Source organism: Gymnodraco acuticeps, unplaced genomic scaffold, assembly GCF_902827175.1.
Source record: "Gymnodraco acuticeps unplaced genomic scaffold, fGymAcu1.1, whole genome shotgun sequence".
NCBI classification, from domain to species: domain Eukaryota; kingdom Metazoa; phylum Chordata; class Actinopteri; order Perciformes; family Bathydraconidae; genus Gymnodraco; species Gymnodraco acuticeps.
This window is the reverse complement of record NW_022989748.1, coordinates 3132209-3148014: the sequence shown is the minus strand read 5'-3', so window position 1 is coordinate 3148014 and position 15806 is coordinate 3132209. Positions and strand designations below refer to the sequence as shown.

The window sequence follows — 15806 nt, the reverse complement described above, 5'->3', positions numbered from 1 at the left end:
AAAGTCAGATGGAACAGACTCATATGAAGGGCAGACTGCGTTTCTATCTGCCTATTATCATTATTATTATTATGATTATTACTATTATTGGTTGTTGGAGTAAAATATGTGTTTTTGGCTCTAGTAGGGATTCTATATTTTTTCATATTTAAAAAAAGAACACTATAAAGACTATGATTGCTCAAGACACCAAAAAAAACACTGGTTTGCTATGTTATTTTTCCCTTCTCAAACTGGCAGTAGCATTGATAAATTATTATTTTGTTCTTCTTTTAATTCTTCCCAATAACGAGTATGTCTTAATTTTGAAGAAATGTTTTCTTCCAAACTTGTCATAATGTGGTTTGAAACCATTTGTTGATGCATAATGTCATTTATCCTCGCTTTGCATATTTTGTATTCATATTTATGAAAAGATGAAGAAATAATCCAGCAAAAAATGAATTCCGTCTCTTTTTTACTGTTTGAAGTTTTTGGATAATCCCCAAATGTTTTATGTGCTGGAAATTCACACAATCATTTATTCTTGCAGTGTTTTGTAGTCAGAAAACTGATAAAATAAGTCATTGATCTTCTCTGTTATGTTCCGTCTTTTGCAATCAGTGTTTCAACTTGGCAATCAGACGGAAATCTAGATTGACAGATTTCGGTGTGTGTGGATGTCTTGACATGTGTGCCGGGATGTGTTATCAAGCGTCTGCCTCCTCCCTATAGCTGCTGAAGGAGATAAACCAAACGAGCAGAGGCCTTCGCCTCCGAAGGCAGGCTGAACCCAAAGCCTACATCGCGGCGTACTTCAAAGACCTGCCCAGCGAGTTCACACTCGGAGACGCAAAGACCTACAAGGGCTTCGAGAACAAGCAGCTGCAGAACGGACAGGAGTACATCTTCTTTGTGCTCGCTGTTTTGGAGATGTCTGAAAATGTAAGTCTGCTCTCTCACACTTCTATCATCTATTATTGTTATATATATATATACACACTACTTGAGGTTAGCTTCAGACTTGGTGATCTCAGGGTATTTTTGCACCAAACTCTGCATGTTAAAACACACAAGGGTTAAATATTCTGGTCAGATGTGACTCGAGCACTTGTGAGGCTTCAACTTGAAAACTTAAATCTGCAGCTGGCCCCAGAAGCTGACCCTTGCTGCTAAGGGGAGAGAAACTCCTTATGACCTTAGCTGATCGCGAGAGTACCTCGATAACAGGACTCCTCTTTAATTGTGTCCTACGTGCGGTCCAGCTTATCTCCATTGCTACAGCTAGTGTGTGTGCGCATGTGTCCGTCTGTCTTCACTGAAGACCTGAAAGCTGCATGATTAGGCAGCTGCGGGCGTGATATGATGGATTTGATGAGCTGCAGGGTCCATAGTGCTGCCTCGCACTCTCTCCGCTCACCCCGAGTTCAGGTAGAGCAAAACGATAATGGCCAACGGAGGTAAATCTCTAATTTGCCCACTGAAGCATATATTTCCTTCCCACAAGACCCTTTTTTTTAATCTGCTAGTAGAATGTGAAATAGTTCAATCAAGGCTTCTGTATAGGAGAGACATTAAAGATCATTTTGATTGGTCAAACTGCAGCTTAGCAGAAATTGCAAGGCAAAACTTTGAATTGGTTTTTTATTTGTATTGTTGGTCATGCCGTCTTTGTCAGAGTCTTGTTAGATATGCCCTGTAGTTAGGGGGAATTAATTGAAGACTTGCGGTGGTGCTTTGAATATCTTGAGCTCAGATCTTATCTTAAGTCTCAAGAAAATATCTGGATCTAAATATATCTTAATCTCAAGATTATCCAAAAAGTAAGAAGGAAGGGGTCGACTTTGTCAAATCAACAGATGTTTTTTTTATATTGACAATTCCTTCTCCCTGTTTCAGATTATGTACGCCACCAGTCCGTACTCTGACCCGGTTGTGTCTGCGGACACCGACCCCCAGCCCATCATCGACGAGGAGGAGGGCCTTATCTGGGTGGTGGGCCCTGTGCTAGCTGTGGTCTTCATCATTTGCATTGTCATTGCAATCCTCCTCTACAAAAGGTGAGGATATTAATGATAATCTGCATATAGAGTTATTAAAAATATATATATATGTTCAGTTCACACCAAGTGACGCAATTGCACAGCAATGAACCTCAGATGGGACAACTCCCTTTACACATCACATAAATAGTACAGTACACATAACTAATATATGTGAACCTAAAAACCATGTAGCCACTCAATATTAATATATGGTTATTTAATATATAACATGCATGACTACTATGCAAACATTTTCATAAGCACATCATAAAACAGACACTAAGGCATATTTGTCCTGAGACTATCCTTGACCCTCACTCTAAACAGCACACACAAATAATCTAAATCCAAACACATAGTTTCCCAAACTATTAAGCCATCAAATGCAGAATCCCACAATACTTCAAACAGACATGTGCGTCAACTGTAAATAAATCAGACTCATCCATCTACCCCCTACAAAAACACACGCACTAAAACTGTGGAAAGCACTCGCGGTAGTGCGAGTTCGCACTGAATCAAAGCAGCTATTTTGTTTGTAAACCCCCTATGGTAGCAAGGCCTCGTACTGTCACCGCTCATCAGTCAAGAGTAGGAGGTGGGGGCCTGGGCTTTGACTATCTGCTGCACGTCTATGTGTGGCTTCAGAGGAGCCCTGGGGCATCATCCCAGCTAGCATAACCCCCCCCCCTTACTACTACCCATTCCACAAGGGAGACTAGCTCTCTCTCTGACCTTATGATGCCCTCCTGCTTTGCCAGGATACACACATGCATATATCTCTTACACACACACACATACACATACACACACCTTCTCTCCGTCCTTCACTATCTTGTCTCTTTTCACCTTTTGCATAAGGCACATTTTCTGCAGTGTGCATTCAATCAAATGTCCGATCCTAAGCAGAATTTCACAGTAGTCCTAGAGAAGTAATTTTGTGAAGGTAAGATTAGTAAGTGAAGAGTCAGCAGGAACAGTGGGAAATACATAAATAGTAGTTAAATGTAAGAGGTTTATACGCAAAGCTTTATTCTCTTACACCTTATTGTCCTTGGACTCCATTCATATTAAGTTCACGTTTGGATAAGGGGAATTGAAGGAGAATAAAGACTGTGTGCAGGGGGGCTTCAGAGTTTTACATTTGTGAAATGCAGATTTACACATTTATTACCAGGCCACCATTTATTGCAAAAAGAAGAGACATTGCTCTTGATCAAGATCAATTTTAATGTGACACAATGCGCCTCTTTTAAAAACAAGGAACAACAACCCTGTTGAGCTCTGCGAGAGGACATGGGAATAACTGCAGTTATAAATCTGCTAATGTAAAAGTAAAGTAAAAGATTTGTTCATGCTAAATAAAAACAAATGAAGTCACTGTGATTTTACAAGGAATTTTTTGTTGAATATACTTAACTTTATTTATATACATGTAACAGTGGTAGGCATATGTGCAGGAAAAGACAGCCACAGCAATTAAGAGTCAAGAGATGACTTTTTCTGCTTGAACAAGAAGCAATCAGCTGAAACTGCTTGAAACAGCAGAGACACAATGTACACATCCTGAATGCACCTGGGTAACTAGTATTTGAAACAAAAAGCCCCAAGTCTGCATAATGGAGCATCATCTCCGCAGTGAAGCATCACTAATCTTGCATGCAAAGATAGGTTGAGATATGATTGGTTTTCTCTCAAAATCACGTATTCTACATAAACCGTTGTCTTTATGGAAAATCTAAAAAGGTCTTACCGCCTAATGTTGTGTCGATATTTCTTTCCTTGCTGACCGATGGAGCAGCAAACCAGACAGGTAAGAATGAGAGCAGCAGAGGAAGACTACCTCCTTAAAACTCCTTTATCCCTCCACTGTAGATAATAAACACATAGAACTAGAGTTGATGTCAATGGTGAAATTATGCCATGTGCTTGATTGAAAGCAAAAAATGCTTCATACTATAAGCAAAACCAAAGTATTTATATTAAAGCAGAAAATGCCAGTGACCAATTATGTGTTCTCATGTCTCACTTTGTATACACTAACGTTCAGTAGCTTGTTTCAGCGGTGACAATGATATGCACTTGTAATGTATTATAAATAGACTCTACAAATATAATATTTGCATTGAACAAATAAAAGAAAATAAAGATAAAACGGAGTGTAACAAATAAGAATACTTCACAACATAATACAATCTAATTTAATAGCACTGTAGTCAGTTATACATTTGTCTAGTAGTTCCTGTGTCTTGCAAACAATAACAGGACATGGATACAATATAATACTGTCCACACAGACCCCTAATTACAGCTTTAAAATGACACCTGATCTGACACTATCATTGAAGAGTTACCATTAGGCTTCACTAAGGGTGGCATTTACCGGTTAGAGGCTATTGTACTGCAGTTCATTATACTGTGAAGTGATAATGTTATTGAGTCCACCCCTGTGGCCCTAGTGTAAAGTAAGAATGCAGTCCTGTCACCTCTTTAATTACATATTTGCCTCCCGTATTTATTCAAACACAAGGCAAGCATTGAGGTTTTACAGCAACCAAAAAAAACAAAACAATGTGCTGTTTGTTCTGCAGAAAAAGAGCAGAATCTGAAGCTAGGAAAGGCAGTCTCCCCAACAGCAAGGAAATGCCCCTGCATCATCCCACTGACCCCGTTGAGCTGCGGCGCCTCAACTTCCAAACGCCTGGTAAGTATTCCTAATAATGGAAGCGACATTTGTCTTATTTACTGTGAATTTACAACCAAATGTGTGATGGGGAAAAGGATGCAAATACTACAAATTACATGCTTAAAAAGGTGCAGATGTGAATTCAATCAATGTTGTCAAATTCAGCCTATACTTCCTCATACCTTCCCTGTGTGCGCTAAAAGAAAATATCAAGTGTTCATACACAGCCCTGGATACAAAAAAGGGAAACAAAAAGCCAAGACAAGTGTCTTGGACTGCACCAATACAGCCAATCAGCAAAGGCCAGGGAAAAGCCATGGATGCATTAAGTGAGACAATGAATCTTATTTTAGTTTTTGAGTTCAAAGATCACTCTTTTATCCAGAATGGTTGACACCAACTTTAAGAGAATAATGTATCCTCATTAATAGCTGCATATCAAATATGGTCTTCATTTGCAAGTACAGCTGACATTGGAACCTCATACTGTAACGTCCAAAAATCGTACCCCTAGTTTCGGGAGCGAGTTTGTCACGACACAAGTGAGCAGTTTGCAGGTAGACAGTGGACAGGTGCTTAGAGTAGGCACGGAGGGTCAAAAATGACAGTCTCCTCCCCGGGGACACTTCTCAGTGGAAAATGAAGAGGCAGAAATGCAAGCTTGACAGTTTCATGGCAGCTGTCATCTTCCTCTGCACCTGGGTTATCCAGGTCATCAGGGCTTGTCATGCTTACTCAGAGTGCTGCTGGGATGGTGTCCTACTGATGGAGACAGGGCGCAGCACCGTGGAAGGTGAGAGAAATACAAAGTGTGTCATGGCGCTGTATTTGTATGCGAGCCAATGAACGATGAAGTACTGAAAATCGGAGGCACGCTGTAAACACCAGTGTTTACTCGCTATGACCTTTAGTCCTGAGGTGAGAGGTGGTCAGCGGTCATGCTTTGCCTCAGTCATGTGACCTTTTCCTCGCCTGGGGAAACGATGAGAGTCTGTCCACTCCATTTATCACCTAAAAGGAGGTGTGCATCTCGGAGAGACACACTTAACTGCCGTTTGAGTTCCTCTGGCAGCGACTGCTCTGGGAACAGGTGTTCAGCGACTGCCAATAATGTTGTTATATCAAAGCCATATTTTTCAGGTCAGGTCGTATGAAAGAGGATGAATTATCCCTGCAGGCTCATTTCTGAGAAAAAATGGATTTTGAATATTTATGAAAGCTCTTCAATGATGTTAGGACCATTACTGGCTGTTTCATCCTGGCAGAGGGGTATTTTTCCTTTTGGCTCAGAGTAATCTCAGCCATACTCCCACTATGTCACTCTCAAGCCATCATCTTTCCCCCAGCAGCCTTTCTGAGAGCTGGTATCTTGGCTCTCTCGCTGCTCAACCACGTGACAGCTTTCTCTCAAGTCTTGAAGCCCTTCTACATTAGACCAGTACTTCCCTACCCTTTCCTCCACCTCTTTACCTCTCAATGGACATTTTTATCTTAAGGATGCTTGATGTTTGAGCGACGGAGTGTTGGAAATGGTGCTTTCATTGTCTCCCAGTGGTGGAAATGGATTTTGAGTAGCGGGCTGCAATGGAAACACCCTTGGCCGTCTTTCAGAGAGACGTGAGAGTGGGTGGGAAAACGAGGCACAGCTTCCATTAGCTAATGCCCACTTGTGTGCCAGCAACCAAAATGAAACATCACCTCATCGAAGAGAGAGAGAGAGACTGTCGAACAACTGGTGTGTGGAAATGGCACCCGAGTTCTCGAGTTGCAGATGTTCGGCCGCGGGCTGTATTGCGACAGCATGTAAAAAATGTCTCAGTGAACATCAGGAGTGTTCAGATTATACCCTTGTGATTGTTTCCTGAAATATAAGTTCTTAAATATGCTTATCACGCATCGCGGCTACAAAAGGCTACAAAGTCAAGTGATCCTAACCGCAGAATATGCAGTTAAGTAGTGTAACACAATGTCAGCATCCTCAGGTTAAAATGAATATAAAATATTATTCTATAGTTGCTCAAATTTGATTTCTGCTAGGTCGAACACTTTTCTCATTCCCATTAAGAATGCATGGTGGCATAGCCAAGTTTCTAGCATCATGACTTCTACAGTATGTAACTAATGAATGTGCCATTTAGGAAACACATACTCATGTAACTACTTCCCGTCACATCCCAATTTCTGTGAAGAAACTAGTCATCACATTGCTAACGACATCTGCTATGTATTTAAAAGCCGCCGTTTCCTCCGCAGGTTCAGGTGCGTCCAGTCACCTCAGTAACCTCCATTTGTCAAGTTAGTTGTTCTCGATTATGCATTTTACATGTTTTGTTTTTGTAGCTTTAACTCCCTTCTTTTCTGCCTAGCTTTGTATTCTCATTCCCATCTAATCCATCTGGTGTTTTATGCTATGTCATCACAGGAGGCGGCGTTTGAAATGACAGCCTGAACAAATGTCATCACTCAAAGCAGACATCAACATCTGGCCCAACATTTTGAATGTTTTCCTTCTTTCTTTTTGGGATGTTTGTTTGTGTCTTAGCGTCATGCTAACTCTCCATGCAGCTTTCTGTGTGAATAACAGTTTTCTCTCTCAATAGGCAGAGACCCAGTGCTAGATGACTTCTCATTGGCTTTGTGTCCATATCCTCTTTACGAGCATGGCCACTGCTTTGAGTGAACAAACTAGCCTAACAAGATCCACTCTTCCATCCCCCTGTTAAAACACACATGCTGCTTATCTAATGCTTAAGCGATGCCCTCTAATAAGACATTTGATTAAACTTCATTCCATCTGTTCGACAGGTATGGCAAATCATCCTCAAATCCCAATCATGGAGCTGGCCGATCATCAGGAGCGCCTGAAAGCCAATGACAACCTCAAGTTCTCACAGGAGTACGAGGTAAGGAGAAATAAAAGATACCCAATGTGGATTTAGCAGTTGTGATAAGTGTTGTAGCGCCGATGGTTACATGAAGACAATACAGCATAATTAAAGTATTATACATGAGCAGGTACTCAAATGAACTCAAATTACTGTCAATATTAGAATGTTATATTACAACTCAACTCTCAATTCAGACTACAAACATTCAGTGAAGCAAAACTACACAAAGGAATATTGGTACCAATTTATAATAACCACCATTATTAAAGCAATTGTGTTAGTTAACATCTATTTTATTCTTAAAAATCGAGTAAATGCTAAAAGTAATTCAAATTAGTTTTTGGTCTATACAGTTACCAGATAATTGAAATGTGTCTACACTAGGCTACACTTTACTTATTCTTTCACATCCAGCTAGTTGGTTATATTTTCACTAACGTTTAAGTCTAAAAATGAATCATGGGACAAAGGTGATTTATGTATCCCGTGATTAAATGTCAAAGTCCTTAAAATGTAAGCACCCTCAAAAGCCAGAGAGCTGCAGTCAGACACAGAGTGTTTCCTTCCTAATGGCTTTGTATGGTAGATGAACTCAGGGAGCGTGAAACACTGCGAGCAAAGAGTCCTTACAGGGGCATATTCTCAAATATGAATGGTCACCATTTCTCTCAAAGTGTATGAGGTCACCTTATGGGCGTCTGCCAAGCTGCCCGATCATTACTGCAGCTTAAGTACATTGACTTTCAATTTCATAGTGCTTACTCCGGAGCAATGGAAAGCAATTTTGCCAGCACAATGAAATCAAGATTTGTATTATAAGCAATGTTGCAGCCCTCTGTTTCAACATGTTTTGATCAAATATGAGGCTAAGCCAGTCCACATATTGCTGCTTTAAGTGCTTTATGCAGATAAAGAACTCCTTGCTCTAATATATTATTGTTTTCATATTGAGATTGTATGCGCTTAAAAACTGCACAATGCCTCCATGGTCATAACAGTATTATAAAGTTTGCCATCATTACAAATGAATAATTAAGCTAATGATTATGCATTTATTGCACCCATAAATGACCCTAAATAAGTAATAACGTAGGATCATATCCACATCTATTTAGATGATAAACAAGGTCAGTGTAATAATGAGTCTGCTAGCTGCAATGTTTCATATTGCACTTTGTGTTTCTACTTTTAGTGAAGAGATTAACTCGTAAAAGCAGTCTGTAGTCGTTAAAAGCACAAGCACAATATTTTGCCTCTAATGTGAAATGTAATGCCATCTTTCATGTCTTTATATGTTCCCGTTGTGATATTATATTTTATAGAGCTAATTTATCGGTGATGAGGGAGCATTATTAATCTCTACCTTGCACAGCTGAAAGAGGGTTTGGAAAGCAGATTCTGGTGAACTAGTCTCCAGTGTGATATTCTACTATGTGCCATAAAGTCCTGATAAAATGAGGAGAGCCGACGGAAGAAAGCTTTTCCTCTGTGACCAATTCACAATATTTTTGGGGAAATCTAATCATTTATATATAGCCTTTATTGATGTCACTGATAACGCATAAAGTTCTGAAAAGTACAACTTTTTAGAGTCAGATTTACATGCACAAAAGGCACCCTGCTGCTTTTAATTTAACCTGAATACAAAATCTGTCAACTCCTTTTCATTTTTCACTGTGAGTATCGGTTCTACATAAATTATCTGACAGGAATACAATTCTACATTCAGACTCCGCATGTCCATGATATGCTCTTGTTAAAGCTGTGTGTGTCAGTCCTCTTCACTTAAATACAAAAGTAAAATAGCCTGTCTTAAACATTATTTGACCTTGGGTAAACAGATTTTATGCTGAAAGCCAGAGAAGATGTATACACTTTCTTCATCACGGTTTTACACACATAAGAAGGTCTAATGACGGCACTAAAAATCAATGTTACGCATGACGTTAACACAAAATGATCATTTTCAGCCAAATGTCTCATCAGTGTAGAGACATGTAAAAAAAGACATCACAACCGATGCCGTTAGAGCGTTCACTTACTGTATATAGCCTTGGTAACCGTAGGAAGACATGAGAGGCTTTTAACCTAGATGTAAACTTTATAACTTTTTTTTTTAATATTTTCAATTACTCTTTAGGGAAAGGCTCAGTAAGCTTTCTGATTGATCTAACACACACACACATCTTATAGAATTGAGTTCATTATCAATGACCTATTATTTAATGTTCATACTATATAATAACCATGGTAATGATGTGTTCATCTTCACAGTCCATCGACCCAGGGCAGCAGTTCACCTGGGAGCACTCTAACCTGGAGGTTAACAAGCCAAAGAACAGATATGCCAACGTGATCGCCTACGATCACTCCAGAGTGCTGCTTGCTGCTATCGATGGTACGACAACACACACACACACACACACACACACACACACACACACACACACACACACACACACACACACACACACACACACACACACACACACACACACCACACACACACACACACACACACACACACACACACACACACACACACACACACACACACACACACACACACACACACACACACACACACCACACACACACACACACACACACACACACACACACACACACACACATCACACACACACACACACACACACACACACACACACACACACACACACACACACACACACACACACCACACACACACACACAACACACACACACACACACACACACACACACACACACACACACACCACACACACACACACACACACACACACACACACACACACACACACACACACACCACACACACACACACACACACCACACACACACACACACACACACACACACACAACAGCCAGCAAGCACAACTCTATATTTCACAACATACTGTATTTTAAATGATATTCTTAAATGGCTAGACTCCATATTTTCTATAATGTTTTGGTGCTTCTTAAAAAAAGAGATGGCTATAGCAACAGGTACTTTTAGTATTTAACTGCTGAAGAACAATGTATCCACATTAAATAATCAGTTAAAGTAAACTTGCATCTGGTAAAACTTGCATCTGCAAATGTTACCAGTATCTATTTATTTAACTGTGCATCAATTCCTTATAGTGCCTCATATAATATGCAATACACGTTTATCTTACTGTACATACAAATGCAATTGGTACCTGGTCGAAAGTGATAACAATGATCCAACACGCAACACTTTGCTGAATGTCTTCTCCTTTCCCCCACTTCGTGTAGTGCTTTATAATAAAGCCTAAACAAAATTATTCAAAAAAACAAAACAATGCACAAGTTTTCCAAAGTGCTGAGTTTATATTAGCTAGAGTGACAGTGGGCCTCTCTAGCAACAGTTTAAGGACAGGAGTTCATTTTTTGCCTTTGCTATTTTGTTTTATAAACCACTTTGTACTATTGTTAAGAACAGTGCTATTAAATAAAGTGTATTAGTGTTGGACAGTTTCTCTTAAGCCCATCACAGAGCTGACTATAAGCAGCGCACTAAGTGTTTGGCACATTTAAAAACTGTTGCAGTGTACACTGCAGCTTCTAAGCAATGAAAGGCCTTCTGAAATGGCCAGTAAAGTGCTGGCTGCTGCATCATTTAGTTGGATTAAACACAATTGCACACACATGGCTATTAATTAACCGTTTCCATTGAGCAGCTCCCATGGAGGAAAAGGGAAGTAAACAAAGAAGTAAAAGGCTATTGTGACAAAAACAGATAGATAAGAGTCAGAGAGGCCTTTCTCAGCCTCTCAGAAACAACACAGCCCGAGTGTGGATGGAAGTCCATTAGTCGGCGTATAAACACATCTGCACAGCCACATGGAGTCTTTGTGCTGCAGGAAGTAGTTCTCAGCCAGGCGGACATCAGGGAATTGCTCTTTTACTTCTCAAGCTTAAAGCCTCTTGGCAAGCGATGTGTCCATTGTTTACTCTGATTGAGTTCTTTGAATAAAAGGGATTTGGGATTTGAATATGGCTACTTTCAGGATGTATTGATGAGAGTATGGATTGAAAGAATCTGAGCACATTGTGGACTTAAACTGCTGTGACATGAGTTTTAATGAGTAACGAGGCAACTGACCATACTAAACACACTGAGCCGGATTTAACTGGTTCCTAAAGTTAATCTTTAAAACTTTATCTACCTTTCATTGGCTATAATTGTTCAGTAACTACTTTAGTATTTTTATCAGTTTTTATGAGCATAATCCTCTCAAATTCAATACATTATTTGCTTGCTTTGGGACAATTAAGTTGTGCAGGAGCTCCATTTGTTTTTCGATTGATCTATATTTAGCTTGGGAGCTAAATCTAAACTGTCTCTAAACTATTCCGTAGTTAGAACATTTTGTAATCCTAGAAATATCTGAACATGACTAGTATACCACTACTAGGAATCATCATCTTTATCACCATCTCTAAAATGTTTCTGTTTTTACTTTCAAATGAATGTTCTATTCATAAGGGGAGTACTGAACAGCGCTGTGTTTATTTTGCAATGAGCATATTGACAGAGAAAATGGTCGAATTTATACAAATCCTGAGTGACAGAAAGCACAAAGGCAAAATCCATTTGCAAACAACTTGCCTCATTCTCATTAAACCACAGTAATGTCTCTCTTTGCTTTTTCTTTTCAATTTGAAAACGCACTAGGCTTAATTGCATTTATCCCTTGTCCATTACGGAAATGTACAGCCGGGTACAACTTCAACAGCAAAGAGAGGGCGGGGGACATGTGGAAGAAATGATGTGGGCTGGTCCTTGAATGTGTCCATATTCCATTTTCTTTTTTTCTGTTGAATAAGTTACCTGAGAGTAAAAGGGAGTCTTGGGGAGAGGGGGGGGGGGCGTGAGGGGGTTCTCTGATACGTGGCGCCCATGCAGATGAGACTTATCTCGGTCGGCCATGTGTGCACGGAGCCCCTAAACTGCCAGTCCTGAAGCATTGACTAGCTGTCAGCTCCGTCTCTGCGCCCGGATTGGAAAAGGCTGCTGCGCCTTTCATTTAATATAAGCAGCAGAGGGAAGGAGGAGCTGGGGGGGGGGATTGTTTTGCTTCTTTTTTTTGGTTTGTTTTTCTCTTTTTGAGGTGTGAGACTTTTACAGACCCAGCTGTATCTGTAAGTCAGTTGCAGATATGGAAGAAGTACACAGAACCTGGGGATTTAAAAGTGGTGTTGATAGACTCGAACACTGGCAACAAATCTTACATTTTTATGATTTTTGTTCATGTATTACTATCAGAAGACTTGGCTTTACTTACTTTATTTTAAGGAAACACAGATAATAGACTTTGGAATGCAACAATGACATGTATTTTGTTGCATGTTTGGTCTTTTGCACTGTGTAAGTTAAACATTGTTTGTTATTATTTGTTAATCTTTGAGTCTAACTCCCACCATTCAATCTTTTTTTCAGGAATCCCTGGAAGTGACTATATCAACGCCAACTACATTGATGGCTACAGGAAGCAGAACGCCTACATCGCCACACAAGGAGCTCTGCCGGAAACATTTGGTGAATTCTGGAGGATGATCTGGGAGCAGAGGAGCGCCATCATTGTTATGATGACCAAACTGGAGGAAAGGTCCAGGGTAAGTGGTTCAAAATACTAAAATACAGGCATACTGCTCTATCTATCCAAGAAGTGTTCAAATAAAATGACAGGGTTGAACCCAAAATGTATGGGAATATGTGTTGAAATGCATTAAGCAAATTATGAATGTAGTCAACAATCTTTGTTGTTTATCCATAGACAACACGAGATGGAAAAATAATTAATGTCGTTTTTTAAAAGTATCTGCATTGACAATTAAGAGACATAATATAACAGCCTGTTTTCTTAATATGAGAACTACAGCAGCAATGAGCACATTCAGCAGGATTCACCTAATAACACTTCACCCCCACGCTTAATGCCAACTGAGTGCAATAGATCAGCTGGTTGCGGTAAAAGAATCTGGATGACATGGACTACATGTGATAAAAACTAACAAGGATATCTGACACACAACTACAACCAAGTTGTAGAAGCATTTGGTATTAATTATCTATCCTCTTACTGAACAATATCATCCATCTTTTCTTCACAACCCTTCCTGTTGTTGTCGAGTCCAGACTGAGAAGTGGCATCATGGCTCCCTTCTTTAGCCTAGCCCTGCTAAAGGCACTGGATTACACTCAGTGATAAAAGGATTCAAACAGTGAAAAGCCACATGTCCAGCTGTGTGCACTCAGAAACCCTTTAAGGTTGCCATGGTCCGAAGCCTTTTTCTCTTTTCACTGCACATCTTACAGTATTTGACAGAGCCCATGAAAGCTTGCACAGACTCCATCAAATACTGACCTTCACACTTGAGTCTTTTCTTAGAGCATCACAGTGTTAACAGAGGTGCTGACTAAACACACGGAGCAGTTTGCACTCAATACCTGTTCAATCTATAAAATAAATAAGTTTCCGTAGCTGATTTTAAATAGTATAGGTGCTGTAAAATTGCATGATACTTTGGTTAAATGTGCTAAATACTGTCAGGTGTCTGTTTCACTGATGCTTTTGTGATATATTGAGTAATAGCTGCCGACTCCCCAGTTTTCAACAGGATTCGTGTTGAACATGTGGCTGAAACTACATCAGTTATAGAGGACATTATGAAGAAAAACAAGGGAATAGAAATCCAGTTATTTCCTCCCAAACACCAATAGAGCTGCTCTTTGTCAGCTAAGCAGTAACGCTATAATGGAACAGTATTTGATTGGCCGTTAACTGTGAAACAAAGCGGTGCACTCCAACAGTGATAAAGCTGAGAGGGTGATATGATTGGAGCTGTGGTTACCTATGTAATTATGTCGGACAATTAATAGCTTCATGGGCTCTGTGCAAATATCTCAGGCCATTTCATTGATTATGAAATCTAACGGAGTCAGCAGGAATGAGGGACATTTATGTTGCCATTGTTTGTACTGATGTATAACTGTGCAGGGTGGAAGAGGGAAAATATTTGTATTTGTTTTGATAATAACAGAAATGCTTAAAGACCTATGTAATTATAAAGGCAGAAATTGTCCATATGTTCCTATGCAAACAGTGTCTAATGTGATGTTTCGCTCCCGTGCAGGTTAAATGTGACCAGTACTGGCCGACAAGGGCAACAGAAACATACGGACTCATCCAGGTTTCACTGCTGGACACGGTAGAGCTGGCCACGTACTGCGTCAGGACATTTGCACTTTTTAAAGTGAGGAGTTTGGATTTTTCTCATCTTTAAAGTGCTTGATGTGTGCTGCAAAGGTCACTAACCTTTCTCCTCGTCTATAATTCAGAACGGCTCGAGTGAGAAGAGGGAGGTCAGACAGTTCCAGTTCACGGCCTGGCCGGACCACGGTGTGCCCGAACACCCGACTCCGTTCCTGGCCTTCTTGAGGCGGGTGAAGGCATGCAATCCTCCAGACGCAGGGCCCATGGTGGTCCACTGCAGGTAAGAAATACGATTTTGTTAAACATCTCAAAGCATGAATTGCGTTCTCTCCATGTTCTGTTATGAATATAAGAATACATGACACAAAAAAATGGATTATTGGTAAGTATGAGCTTTATTTTCTATAAAGAAATCAACATGAACCAGAGAGGCTAAAAGTTGAATATTATGTAGGGAGGAAACTATGGCTCAGTGTAAGCCCAAACAAATCAGCCTACTAGCTTTCGCAGAAGCCACTTTAAATCTGAAGGTGTTTTCAACATCATGGCACACACAGTACTGGTGTCATTGCCCTGAGCAAACATCTCCGCCCACTCCTTGACACACAAACACACGCAGACCTGTCGTGTTCCTTGCTATAACCACTAATGCGTCGCACATCAGCAGCCCACAAGACCTCAGCTTATCCCTGGGGTTATAGCATCCGAAACAAATACCTTTAATTGTCACGCCAACTTCACTTCACTCAGCTTCATAAGACTCCACACAGAATGGCAAGGGGATATAGAAAAAGTCTCCTCTCAACTCAGGAAGTCATCAGAGGCTCTGCACAAAGAAAACAAGTGACTGATGGGGAAAAAAAGAGTGTAATAGATACAAACTTGTGTCAGAAAGAGACAAAAAAGGGAAGAGGGATTACTGAAGAATTTGAGTTAACACATTCTGGAGTTAATTAGAGCGAGTTGCAGATTCGCTT

The 15806-nt window shown here is 40.2% G+C and overlaps 1 protein-coding gene across 46 annotated transcripts in view; it reads left to right on the top strand.

The window, feature by feature from the left end:
- The window catches only part of LOC117556029 (receptor-type tyrosine-protein phosphatase delta-like), a 373438-nt gene that overhangs the window by 346860 nt on the left and 10772 nt on the right, over window positions 1–15806 (top strand). For 20 of the 46 annotated variants that reach the window (XM_034234449.1, XM_034231203.1, XM_034231283.1 and 17 more), the window contains 10 exons: window positions 715–924; window positions 1879–2039; window positions 3826–3837; window positions 4616–4728; window positions 6964–7005; window positions 7516–7613; window positions 9873–9996; window positions 13053–13228; window positions 14750–14869; window positions 14955–15109. In XM_034234449.1, coding sequence (XP_034090340.1) covers window positions 715–924; window positions 1879–2039; window positions 3826–3837; window positions 4616–4728; window positions 6964–7005; window positions 7516–7613; window positions 9873–9996; window positions 13053–13228; window positions 14750–14869; window positions 14955–15109 — 1211 coding nt within the window. The remainder of the gene's footprint in view (window positions 1–714; window positions 925–1878; window positions 2040–3825; window positions 3838–4615; window positions 4729–6963; window positions 7006–7515; window positions 7614–9872; window positions 9997–13052; window positions 13229–14749; window positions 14870–14954; window positions 15110–15806) is intronic. The other 26 variants (XM_034234138.1, XM_034233905.1, XM_034233997.1 and 23 more) reach the window with 3 other exon arrangements.